General features: G+C 54.1%; 1 protein-coding gene across 2 annotated transcripts in view; it reads left to right on the plus strand.

The window, feature by feature from the left end:
- TMEM63B (transmembrane protein 63B) overlaps window positions 1-12,473 on the plus strand; it is a 49,355-nt gene that overhangs the window by 34,928 nt on the left and 1,954 nt on the right. For both annotated transcript variants that reach the window (XM_065631179.1, XM_065631178.1), the window contains 19 exons: window positions 2,323-2,413; window positions 3,236-3,273; window positions 4,055-4,197; window positions 4,446-4,497; window positions 4,787-4,895; window positions 5,402-5,472; window positions 6,311-6,391; window positions 6,532-6,655; window positions 6,745-6,878; window positions 7,026-7,163; window positions 7,444-7,597; window positions 7,858-7,964; window positions 8,727-8,813; window positions 10,293-10,358; window positions 10,498-10,660; window positions 10,826-10,931; window positions 11,076-11,243; window positions 11,371-11,486; window positions 11,722-11,802. In XM_065631179.1, coding sequence (XP_065487251.1) covers window positions 2,323-2,413; window positions 3,236-3,273; window positions 4,055-4,197; window positions 4,446-4,497; window positions 4,787-4,895; window positions 5,402-5,472; window positions 6,311-6,391; window positions 6,532-6,655; window positions 6,745-6,878; window positions 7,026-7,163; window positions 7,444-7,597; window positions 7,858-7,964; window positions 8,727-8,813; window positions 10,293-10,358; window positions 10,498-10,660; window positions 10,826-10,931; window positions 11,076-11,243; window positions 11,371-11,486; window positions 11,722-11,802 — 2,029 coding nt within the window. The remainder of the gene's footprint in view (window positions 1-2,322; window positions 2,414-3,235; window positions 3,274-4,054; window positions 4,198-4,445; window positions 4,498-4,786; window positions 4,896-5,401; window positions 5,473-6,310; window positions 6,392-6,531; window positions 6,656-6,744; window positions 6,879-7,025; window positions 7,164-7,443; window positions 7,598-7,857; window positions 7,965-8,726; window positions 8,814-10,292; window positions 10,359-10,497; window positions 10,661-10,825; window positions 10,932-11,075; window positions 11,244-11,370; window positions 11,487-11,721; window positions 11,803-12,473) is intronic.

Raw genomic sequence — 12,473 nt, forward strand, 5'->3', positions numbered from 1 at the left:
CCTATTTTTGTGGTTGTTCTTGCCCCTAAAGGAGCAGAGCCATTGGAGCTGTGAAAACAGAGGTGGTGTTAGCTGTGGTACATGGCACAGAGGGGACCTCTCGCTCATGCTTGAATGCTGCGCTAGTGGTTGGTCTTGCTTCAGGTGTGTCTGGCAACTTTTCACTGCTAACACTTTGTGGGGGAATTAAGGCAGATGTAGCAGAGCTGTCGTGCTCTGAGACTTTTTAGGGTGGCCACCTCAGTTATCCTCATGAGTTCTTGTCTCTCCAGGGAGCTGCTTCTTCCTGCTCCCATTCTTCATCTGAGCTTGCTGGAGCCCTCTGCTGACACACCTCCCCACCCATCTCACTCCACCTAAAACCTGCCGCTTGAGTTGGGACAGTGTTGGTAGCCCGAAATTTCCAAAAGCCTGTGGAGCTAAGCGAGGAAACCTTGTCCTGGCTGTGCTTCTCCAAGGCTGGTGGCACCTTCCCATCCCAGCTCCTCTCTGTGCTGGGGCATGGTGTGGTGGTGTTGGGTTAAGGACACATGTATGCCACCTGCTGCTCCCAGCCCTTGACTGTGCACCATCCCTCTTGGTGTGGGAGGGCATCCTCCTCTGACTTGTCCCTTTGCCTGAGAACTGGCATAGTGCCCTTGTCCTGCCCCTCGCCAGGGCTTGTGGTAGCCATCGGCACTCTTAAATGGTGACTCAGTCTGCACCAGGAGGTCGTGGCAACCTACCTGCACCTCTGTGTATAAAGGTAGTGATCACAGAGCCCTGTGGGGCTTGCCACCCTCACAATCCCCTCTTGCCTCCCACCACAGCAAGCCTTTTCCATGATATGCCTGGCCTCGCTGCCCAGAGCCTGCCATTCCCTTGGGTTGAGGCTAGCCATGCCTTGGACCCCACCCTTCTCCTTCCCTGGCAGGGCTGGTACCAAACCTGGGGCAGCAGACAGGATCTCACCTTAATCTTCTTGCTGTTTAGGGCAACCTTGCTTCCACCCACTTGCTTTGTTAGTGCTTTGCTTTAGAAAGCCTTCAGCTGGGTACAAGGTACAGTTGGAGCTCCCTCTATCATCTTCTCATCTTCAGCAAGGTTTGGCCTCCTCTGTCTTCTCAGCACTACTGGTCATCTTGATGATCGTCTCTGCATCTCCCTGGATGGAGCTGAGTTAGCCTGGTCATCTCATAACATGGCACTCTTCTCAGTTGTTCCCTCCAGTGCTGCTTCTGCTCCGCGCTCTGCTTTTCCAGTACCGAGAAGCCAGAAGCACACCCTGTCATCATGTCTGGGCTCTCCTTGGGGCTGCAGACAGCAGAAATTCACCCTCACTCCTTGCACCCACCTGCATGGCCTCTGGGATTTTTAAAAGGCTGAAGGTCTGAGAGGTTGGTTGAAGCTCACTCTGTCCCTCCAGCTTAGCAGGGTGTTGAGCTGTGCAGTTGCAAGGCTGCTTACCGCTGTCTAATCTGCACTGCTGTAGTCCCATGACCTTCAGCTAATCTCCATTCCCTTTCTCCATTACTCCCAGCTAGGTACTCACCAGGTGCTGCTCTGCTCTGAGGGAGGCTACATGTCCCGTCCTCTTTATTTCAGCAGGGTCTTTGCTTGTTCTCTTTTCCATAGTGTCATCCACCTTGTTTCTAGCACTTGTCTCTTAGCTACTTTTTCTCTGGGTTCTTGTCCACCTGATCCTTCTTGAGCCTGTGCTGCTTACAAGGAGACAATGTTTTCATCTGGTTTGTTCCTTTTCTTCTAGCCTTCAGATCAGCCCTATCTCTTCTTGCACCTCCAAGGTCCCAACCTGCTGTTGTCATATTGCAAGTGCTGTTTAATTTAGGTCTCTGGACCATTTTCCTGTTTCCTTTGCCAGCTGCCCACCATCTCCATTTGTAGTGGGCATTATTGTCTGCCTTGGATGCTTCAGCTGCAGGTTCTTCATCTAGGTCCCTGGCTGTGCCTGAATTAAAGTGGTCTGGAATATTCACCTCTCTTGCTTTCCTGTCTTTTAGCCTGCGGTTGTTCACTTCTAGCTGTCTGCCCAGCTCCTGCTGGAGGGGTTTCCAGGCAAGAGCCCCAGCTCAGCTGCCTTCCTCCTCCTGGGTTTCCCTGCATCCATGGCCAAGGCCATGGGGGCTGCCGGGCTCCGGGTGCCATCTGAGGAGGGGTCTCTGCTTACTGCTACCTCTGCTCTCCGATCTCACATCTCTCCATCCCACCTCGGGCAAACTGACCTGAATTAACCACTGATCTTCTGGGTGTTCTTGGTTCCCTGGCCAGGCTGCCTCCTCACATCTTCTAACTTTCTCCCTCACCTCCCACTTGTCATTTTAGCGTAGCCTCCGCCCTGCACTCCGACAACCACGACCGCTACGAGCGCCTCACCTCCGTCTCCAGCTCTGTGGACTTTGACCAGAGGGACAATGTGAGTAACAGCAGGAGTCAAACACCTTGCCTTTGAGTGGCCAGGAGACCACAGCTTGTCTGAACCAAGGGTTCTTCAGAAGAAACACTGTTTGCCCATCCCTGGGCCTTAGGTCCCACACCTTGTACTGTGCCAGTGTGGTATAGACCTCAAGGAGATATAATTACACGGCTTCTAGACATGTGCTTAAATAAGTAGGCTATACACCTCTGTGACTTAATGGACATCTGCCCAACCTGTCATCTCGACATTGCAAACAATACATGCCAGCTCCCCCTCACACTACTGTCTGCCTCTACTGCTGTTTTCCTCTCTAAAGGGGAATCACGGTTCAGTAGGATAACGGGGTGTGATGGTTGGGTAGTAAAGTGAAGCTCTCAGGAAATATTCCTCCCCGAGTTGTCCTTTGAGGGTCACTGGCTCAACCCAGCCTGCCTTCCCAGTCCCTGCAGAGCTCCTCTTGTCCAGGATGATGGCTAAAGTACCTGTATGGTGAATTTTCTGAGTGTCCCTAGGCTGTGGAGAGCTTCCATGCTAGCCAGGAGCCTGTAGATCGCCTGGGAGGTTGAGCTGATGGTTGGTAGGGAACAGCCACGTGGCAGAGTCCAGCCTGTGTTGTGCCCCACGGAGCAGCACTGTCATCTCCTTCACCTTGGCCCATCCGTGGCTCTGCATGTTCTGTGTGGTCATGGTCTGTCCCCCCCTGAGCCGTGTCTGTGGAGGTGCAAGGACACCAGCCTGATCCCCTGAGCCTTTGAAGGAGGGAGCAGGGATGAGGGAACACAGCGTGATGTGAGACCCTTCTGTCTTGTTTCTGCACAGGGTTTCTGCTCCTGGCTGACAGCCATCTTCAGGATAAAGTAAGTGCCCCAGGACCTGCACAGGGGACCCACATGGGGAAGAAGAAGAGCTAGTGTAGGGCAGTGGGACACCCAGTGCAGTACAACTGTGTGAAGTCGCTGCCCTTGCTGCAGCCCCTTCTCTGAAGAGCACGAGCGAAGTGTCCCTTGGAGAGGACAAGCAGAGACAGGAGTAGACGAGGAGTCCTAAAGCCAGAACTAAGGTCACACAGCAGGTCTGTGACAGAGGAGAGCACCCAACCTAGGTCTCCCCTGCCTCAGTCCCATCTCAGAAACACTGTCTGCTGCTGTGCAGAGATGCTCCTCTGCCTGGGACTCTTGCTAGGGGCACTGCTGTCCAAGGAATGGCTGTGAAGCGGGACTAGAGGATGCAGGGAGACACTCCCAATCTGATGGTGCTTAGGACTAGTCTCCTAGACATTCCTTGTCTTCAGAGCACTGTGGGATAGTGTCAGCCATCCTATATCTCAGCAGGGGAGGCAAGGTGCCCCAGAAGGGTGTGAGGTGGGGTGTATGTGTGTCCAGCTGCCTGTGGGGAGGGTGCAGAGGGCAGGGGCATGGGCAGTGGGGCTGCAGTAAGTGTTGCAGGGGCAGGTTTCTGCCCAGGCTGGTTCAAGGCTGGGTGCTGGGCTCCCTACTCCAGGGCCTGGCCACAGCTCTGTAGGGCAGAACCAGGAGTGCTGTGTGGCCTCAAACCAGGAGGGCAGCCATGACCCTGCACTTCCGTCCAGCACTTGAGGAAATGTAGAAGGTTGCCTGATGGCCTTTCTCTTCCTGGCAGGGATGATGAGATCCGGGACAAGTGCGGGGGTGATGCAGTGCACTACCTGTCCTTCCAGAGGCACATCATTGGGCTGCTGGTGGCCGTGGGTGTGCTCTCCGTGGGCATCGTGTTGCCTGTCAACTTCTCAGGAGACCTGCTAGGTGAGAGCAGGGAGCTTCTGGCTGGGCTGGGGGAGCTGCTTTCAACACCATGTCCCAGGCCACTGGGGACCAGCGGAGGGCAGGACAGGACTAACACAGACAAATCCTGACGGCTGTCCCACTTCGAGCACGATGCATCCAGAGGGTCATCCTGGGCAAGCTTGGGTTTTGGAGTGTTCTGCACCTGAGTGGTGCTCTGTACCACTCAGTGTAAATGAACGTGCTCACTTCTGCCTCTTTCTCCCTAGAAAACAACGCCTACAGCTTTGGGAGGACAACTATCGCTAACCTGAATTCTGGGTATGTGTGGGCAGGAGTGAGATGGTAATTGAGGGCCTCAGGGGGGCATTTTTTAGATATCCACTTGCTGCAGAGCCTCACCTCCTTAAAGGCTGCATTTTTGCCCTCACTGTGAGGTTACTGTCGCTACTCCAATTTCCAGGCTGAGCTGCTGCAAGTTGGTTGTAGGGCATGTGGGTGCTATGCAGGTTACGCTGCTCATGGCCCCAGTGCCCTCAGGGCCTGACCAGCCATATGCAGACTTGTAGCGTCAACCTTGCCTTGACCTCTGTGGTCTCCCTTGTCACAGGAATAACCTGCTGTGGCTGCACACATCTTTTGCCTTCCTGTACCTGCTGCTGACGGTGTACAGCATGCGCCGGCACACCTCCAAGATGCGCTACAAAGAGGATGACTTGGTGAGCAGGATCTGGCCACTCTCCCAGGCACATTTTCCCGTGCCCTTCCATCAGGCCAGGTAGCCTCGGAGCCAGTGCTGAGCACTCTGCTTCCCCCAGCAATTTGGGGCTGTATTGTTTTGGCTGTTCTTTTATTCCCCCTGGCCAAAGGCAGATCTCCAGAGCAGCAGCCCTGGGTGCATGTGGGGAAGCAGGAGAGGCCTGCACTGTGTGAACATGTCAGGAGGACCCCATACCTTCCTCAGGGGTTGCTCCAGCTGCTTTTGCTTTCTTCGTTTCTTAAGGGTGCCCCCTGTTTCTGTTGAGGCACTGCAGTGTAAGCCCCTAGCCTGTCAATCTGCAGCGCACCAGGATGCCAGCAGCTAGCAGAAGCAGAGGAGAGGGGCAGCCCTGGGTGCCAGAAGTGATGGGACTGCCCTTTCCCACCACTGACTCAGGCATTGAGTGGGTTTTGCTGCAATCTGCTCTTTCACCTGCCCACTCCTTTTTTATTTCCTTTCTTCCAGGTTAAGCGAACTCTCTTCATCAATGGGATCTCAAAATATGCTGAGCCAGAGAAGATCAAGAAGCATTTTGAGTGAGTCTCACTGTATCCCTAATTTAAAGTCTGCCATGTAACAGAGGTGTTTTTATTGGGGTAGTGCTAGTGTTACCTGGAATGGCAATAATACATTGAGAACAGAAAGCTAGTTAAAATCCCTGAACATGTTTATTTTGGGCATCTCATTGTTACTTTTCTGCACAAACTTTTATCTGAGAGTGTGGTGTCCTTAGTTTTGTGCCTTGGGATGTTGCCCGTCTGCCTCTTGCAGAGCCATAGGGGGTCAGCATGTTAGATAGTGGACAGGGCACGTCTTGAGATGTAGTCAAGCTCAGACATGAGATGCAGGCAGGAGGCGCTCAAGCAGTGACTATGGGATGTTGTGTTTCTGTGTTTGCCCTGATCGCAGTGCTTTTAGAAAAGTATTTTTTTCTTTTTAACAAAAAAATTAAATTCCTCTTCCATCAGGACTTCAATGAACACACTGTCAGGGCCATGTTCAGAGGCACCATGGGGAGAGGAGAAATGCTTTGTACCCTTTGGGAACCCTTCTGCCTCTTTCTGATCCCAAGTCCTGTGGTCCATGAAGGCAGAAAGGAGGTGTGGGGTGGGGTAAGAGGGGTGCCGCACTGCCACAAGGCAAAAGTCCAAAGAGGCTCCTCGTGCCAGAGCCCAGAGGATATGGCCTTTGCCCCATGTGTGGTTTCCCCTATAAGGGACAGAGCCTGCAGGCTCCCTTGCTGCCCCCAGCAAGCTCTTGCTATGCATTATGACACTTGGCCCAGGGCAGGGGAGAAGTCCTGGATGCATGGGGTTTGCTTGAGGGTACAGCCTTTGGTGCTGGGTGTGATGAGCTGGTGGTGCCCGTCTGCAGGGAGGCCTACGCCAACTGCACTGTCCTGGAGGCCCGTCCCTGCTATGATGTGGCCCGGCTGATGTTCCTCGACGCGGAGAGGTAAGCCCTGGTTTGGCAGAGAGAAGATAGGGGGAACTAATGCCACGGTCTCCCCCTCGAGTCTGGTGCCACAGGAGCGTTTCTGAGCCACTCTCTTTCTTTCTTTCTTCCCTTCTGTTTCTTCTACTCTCCCATTTCAGGAAGAAAGCTGAGCGTGGGCGAATCTACTTCACCAACCTGCAGAGCAAGGAGAACACTCCATCCATGATTAACCCCAAGCCCTGTGGCCACCTGTGCTGCTGTGTCATCAGGGGCTGCGAGGAGGTGGGGGAAGAGCTGGAGGTGTTGGGTGGCAGGGCACATGGGGACTTGAGTCCCCAGGTCTCTGCTCTGACCCCTGTCCCCCTGCCCAGGTGGAGGCCATTGAGTACTATACCAAGCTGGAGGAGAAACTCAAAGATGACTACAAGCGGGAGAAGGAGAAGGTGAATGAAAAGCCTCTGGGGATGGCTTTCGTCACCTTCCACAATGAGACCATCACAGCCATGTGAGTGAAAAGGGTCCTGTCCTCCCCGAGAAGGTGACTTGTCCTAGCTCTTGCCTTAAATGAGAGGAATGCTGGCACTAAAGTATCCCCCTTCACCTTGTCCCTGCCAGCTCTCTGTGTCAGTATCTCCCTCTTTCTCTTCTCCAGAATCCTCAAAGATTTCAACGCTTGTAAGTGCCAGGGCTGTGCATGCCGTGGGGAGCCCAGGGCCTCCTCCTGCAGCGAGTCCCTCCATGTCTCCAACTGGACCGTCAGCTACGCCCCTGACCCACAGAACATCTACTGGTGAGCAGCTCTGTGGGGCTTAGCAGGCCCTGCCAGTGGGAAAGGGGGTGGGGTGCACCGTCCCTGTCTTCCTTCCCATCTGCTTCTCTGGTAACTGAGTTGCTTCTGCTGAAGCCCAGCCTGGCTGAGCCAGCGGTTTGATCTGACTTGGAGGAGCAGAGCCTTGGACTGGCACCCCAAGTGCTGTTCACGCAGGCTGGGCTGTGGTGTGTATGCGAGGCCCCGGACCTGCCCTTCTCCCCCGTGCAGCCCTCCTGATGCCTGCCTTCCCTTCTCCCAGGGAACACCTCTCCATCCGGGGCTTCATCTGGTGGATCCGCTGCCTCGTGATCAATGTGGTCCTCTTCATCCTCCTCTTCTTCCTCACCACCCCTGCTATCATCATCACCACTATGGACAAGTTCAATGTCACCAAGCCTGTGGAGTACCTCAATGTAAGGCCTTGGGAGACAGGTGCAGGATAGGTAGCACGGGAACCACCCCAAGGCACAACAGTCCCTGCAAAGGAGGGGGTAGGGAAAGAGACTAGCAGCGTTTCCCAGGTCCTGTCAGCCTGACCATGAGGAGGTGCTGAGCCTGGCCAGGGTGTGGTGGCAGCCACGGCGCTGGGGACCCAGCGTCAGCAAAGGCAGCTGAACCTGTGGCTGGTGCAAGAGCTGCCGCACCCTGTAACACACTCTCTGCCTTGTTGCAGAACCCCATCATCACCCAGTTCTTCCCCACCCTGCTGCTGTGGTGCTTCTCTGCTCTGCTGCCCACCATCGTGTATTACTCTGCCTTCTTCGAAGCGCACTGGACCAGGTAAGGACAGCCAGCACTTGTTCTTAGTCACACCAGCATGCTCTCTGGCCACTAGACACTTCTTCAGCTCCTGGCTGGATCCTTCTACTTGAACTTCTGTCTCCCACTCCAAGCATGGTGTTGGACACCTGGGGTCTGCCATGGACAGCTGTTCTACCAATCCTTAGCTGTTGTTGTGCAGTGTGGTTGTCTGAGTAGAGCTTCATGTAGGTCTACAAGAAGAAGAAAACTGTGAGGAGCTGGGGCTGGTCACTGCGAGAAGTGCTAGTAGTGAGGGGAAGCCTTGCCTCAGGTGAGCAGGCAGGGTGGTGTGCCTGTACCCATGCAAGTCATGGCTTTTCCAAGGGAAAATCACCTTTGTTGCTGTGGCTGCTGGCCATAGAGAAGGTATTTAAAGTGCAGGGCACTAAAAATGTGCTGCTTGTGAGGCAGATTCCCCACAGAACACGCAACGTAAGGTGTGTTTTCTGCTGTCTGTTGCAAAGACTGGTGGGGAGGATGCTACCAGCTCTGAGAATTGCAGGTCAAGAGAGGCGACTGCAAAGTCTCCTCTAAAGATGTGAGGGGTGGGAGGGTCTGTGAGACAAGGGGAGAGGATATGGGACTCGAGAACCAGACCTCAGGCACACTGAAGGGAAAGGACACATATTCATGTACCAGTAGTGGACAGAGTGGGACTCCAATTAGACACTAGGAAGTGCTCTCTGATGAGAAGGTGATGGGATGAGAGTGAAAGGTTAACAGCATCATCTCTGCCCACAGGTCTGGAGAGAACAGGACAACCATGCACAAGTGTTACACCTTCCTCATCTTCATGGTCTTGCTGCTGCCATCACTGGGCCTGAGCAGGTAGGGGCAGTGGAAGGGGAAAGCAAGTGCAGAGACCTGGAGAATGGGAAGGGTTGAGATGCACCCCTGGTTGTTCTCCTACACTACATCCTTTCCCCACTGCACAAGTGCCCAGGCCATCACCATCCCTTTGGGAACGTGGCATTTAGTTCTGGTTGGAGGGGCAGGCCAGACCATACCTGTCTGGGTCTATAGGAGCTTATAGAATCAATCCGCAGACGCACTGACATGTGCCATGGTGTTATGAATAATGCAGCAAAAATTGGCACAGTTGATGGACACATGAAAAGTCTGGTCGAGGTCTGCTGGTGAAGGAGGCACTTTCCGCCTCTATGTTCAGTACGCACTCTGAATTTTGCACAAAACTTGTGAATTCCCCGTTTGAGCCAGAACTGAGTCAGTTGCACTGCTTGGCTGGGTGGGCTAGTTATGTGTAGGCTGCAGCAATGCTCAGCTATTTGGATGTGAGCCCCAAGTCTTCCTGCAGGAGTTATAGAAATGCCCTGTGGCAAAGAGAGGTGTCTCAGGTGCCAACCATCCGCATGGGCTTCCAGCACTGAACAGTGGCGAAGCAGGGAAACTGTGAGAAAGGAAAAACTGGGAGGTGGGAGTGGGATGGGGGGCTCTCAGTGTGGTAGGGAGTTACTTACACATTGTAGGGTGGAGGATCTATACCCCCCTATATTCAGGATTTGGGATATAGCCCCTCAGTGGTGAAGTCAGGCAGCTCCTGAGCATAGACAAACCCTCTGATAGAGGCAGAAGAATAGTCCTCCAACCCACTGGGGGTGACTGCAGCAACGTCTCCCAGCCAGATTAAAAATGCCTGGTTGCATATAACCATACAACCTAGGCAGAGGAATGCTCTTGGAAAGTTTGCTTTTTGACCAGATACCATTAAACAGACCGCATTTCCTTGGACTTGGTCCCCTTGCTGTTGCTTCTGGAGCTCTGTCCACCAGTACCTGAGGTGCCAGAGAACTGGATGATTTCATATAAAAAAATCAGAACTGAGGAAAGTGGGAGCTGTTTTTCCTAAGGGTTTGGGGTGCGTTGGTTGTTTTTTTTGGTTTGGGGTTTTTTGGGGATTTGTTTGGGTTGGGTTTTTTTGTTTGTTTTGCTCTGTGTTGGAGGGTGCCTTGTACCTAAGTAGTTTCTTCAGTAGAGTCAGTCACCTGTTCCTTGCATGGACATTGTGCCCAAACAGAGAGAAGAGGCAAATACTTTACTGATAGTAAAAGGAGAAGGGATAAGAACACACGTGAGAGTGGGAAGCTTTCCATCCTTTTTTAGATGCTGCACTGGTTTTCCCAGTGTCTGATTTACATAATTGCTGGTGACACATCCCAAGAGGGAACAAAGTAGCCTCTGGTCAGAGTTGTGGGTCCTCCTAGAGCAGCTTCCACATAGTTTCATGTGCATGTCTGTGTATTGCTGCTTCTGACTGTTCCTCTTTTCTTCTTGCCTCCTCCCCCACAGCTTGGATGTGTTTTTCCGCTGGTTATTTGACAAAAAATTCCTTGCCGAAGCCGCCGTGCGATTTGAGTAAGTGGAGTTGGGCAGAAGGCCCTTCTTTGCAACAGGGGGAGGTTCCTGTTGGCATCCAAAGGTACTGGGATCTCCCAGCTGCTGCCCTGCAAGGAGGGAGCAGCCCCTGCAGTCTGCTCTCCCCGTGCCTCCCCAGGTGCGTGTTCCTGCCAGACAACGGGGCCTTCTTCGTCAACTATGTCATCGCCTCTGCCTTCATCGGGAATGCCATGGACCTGCTGCGCATCCCCGGCTTGCTCATGTACATGATCCGCCTCTGCCTGGCCCGCTCGGCCGCCGAGCGGAGGAATGTCAAACGAGTATGTAGCGGGGCTGAGGGCTGGGTTGTGGCCTCCATGGGTGATGAGAGTGCTGTGGTGGGGCCCCGCTGAGGCTGGCCCGATACCATGTGTACGGTGGGGTGTGCTGCACACCGCTGCTCAGCTCTCAGGGCCATGTTGACAGGTCCCTGTTCCCTCTTGCAGCACCAGGCCTATGAGTTCCAGTTTGGGGCTGCTTACGCCTGGATGATGTGCGTCTTCACTGTGGTCATGACATACAGCATCACCTGCCCCATCATCGTCCCTTTTGGTAAGGCCCTTCTCCTCCCTGTGTCAGAGACTGGGGAGAGCTCAAGGCAAGAAGGGTAGTTTGGGGGAGATACTCCCTGTCAGTCAAAGGCACTGGGAAAGAGGCTGATTCCCCGCTCTGCTGGCATCCCTCCCTTTCTCCCAGGGCTCATGTACATGCTGCTTAAGCACCTGGTGGACCGATACAACCTGTATTATGCTTACCTGCCTGCCAAGCTGGACAAGAAGATCCATTCAGGGGCTGTGAACCAGGTGGTGGCAGCCCCCATCCTCTGCCTCTTCTGGCTTCTCTTCTTCTCCACCATGCGCACAGGTGAGCTCTGGGCTGGGCTGCCAGTCCCTGGCCTCCTGCAAAGCTGCTTCCCTGGCCAGGCTGTGGTTCTGGCAGCACGGTCGGGGTCCCTCTGACACACCACCACTTTGGTTTTCCTTTGCCCCAGGGTTCCTGGCCCCCACTTCCATGTTCACCTTTGTGGTCCTTGTGATCACCATTGTGATCTGCCTGTGTCACGTCTGCTTCGGGCACTTCAAATACCTCAGCGCTCACAACTACAAGGTGAGGCGGAGTGGTGGGTTGTGGATGCGGGACCCTTCTCCTTGGGTGCACAGATCAGACACAAAACAGCAGGGGCTCTGGGGGGGTCCCAGCCTGCTCCCTGGCAGAGCTTCTCAACCCTGGCTTCAGGGAAGAGACAGTCCCAAGGCCGTCCAAGCTGCCTGGATACTGCTTCTATGGTAGGACAGCAAATGTGTTCCCCCAGCAGCCTCTCAGTTTCTCTTTTCCTCTCCAGATTGACCACACGGAGGTGGACACCATAGAAAACAGGCAGAATGGGAGAGCTGCCACCAGTCTGCCAGCTCCCAAATCAGCTGTGAGTCCCTGTCCCCAACTCCATGCCCTGGTGTGCTCCTTACGCAGGTTTGGGAAGGGCGAGGGAAGTCCCTGTCTGAGTGTCTCGCTCCTCACCCCTCTGAGGCACCACCTGGAGTCTCCCAGTGAGGGTGGGAGGCAAGTGTTGGGCACTGTGCCCCTCACCTGAGCTGGGTGATGAGGTGTAACCACCCCCCCCCCAGATGCACAACCCTTTCCTGCTGTTCCTCAGACATTGCGCATTTACTCTCTGCCCCTCTCTCAGCTGGGACAGTGAAACCAGCTGGGTCAGTCTCCCTTCTCATTCTGCATCTTTGCACACTTGCCTGTCAGAAGCGGTTGTCACCCACCCAGCTGGTTCTATTGCCAACACACAGGGATCTCTGTGGGCCTTGCCTTGAAGGCCATGAAGGCCATGGTCCTCCCCTGCCCAACTCTGAGATCCCAGAGTTAGTTTTCTGAACTTCTCCTGGGTTCACTGGTTCGTTCCAGCTGCTTTCTTCCACTATGAGATTTTTCTAGTTGGGGTATGTGCAGAGCTGTTCAGGGGGTACATGGAGATTTGGGGTAAAGCAGAGCCTCCTGCTTGTTTAGGAGAGCAGGGCTGGGGTGTGCACATGGAATCCAGGCTCCTTCCCAGTCTCCCCGTCCCTAAGGGTGGTGACATCTCTC

The sequence above is a fragment of the Caloenas nicobarica genome, chromosome 3 (genome assembly GCF_036013445.1).
Source record: "Caloenas nicobarica isolate bCalNic1 chromosome 3, bCalNic1.hap1, whole genome shotgun sequence".
In the NCBI taxonomy this organism is placed as follows: domain Eukaryota; kingdom Metazoa; phylum Chordata; class Aves; order Columbiformes; family Columbidae; genus Caloenas; species Caloenas nicobarica.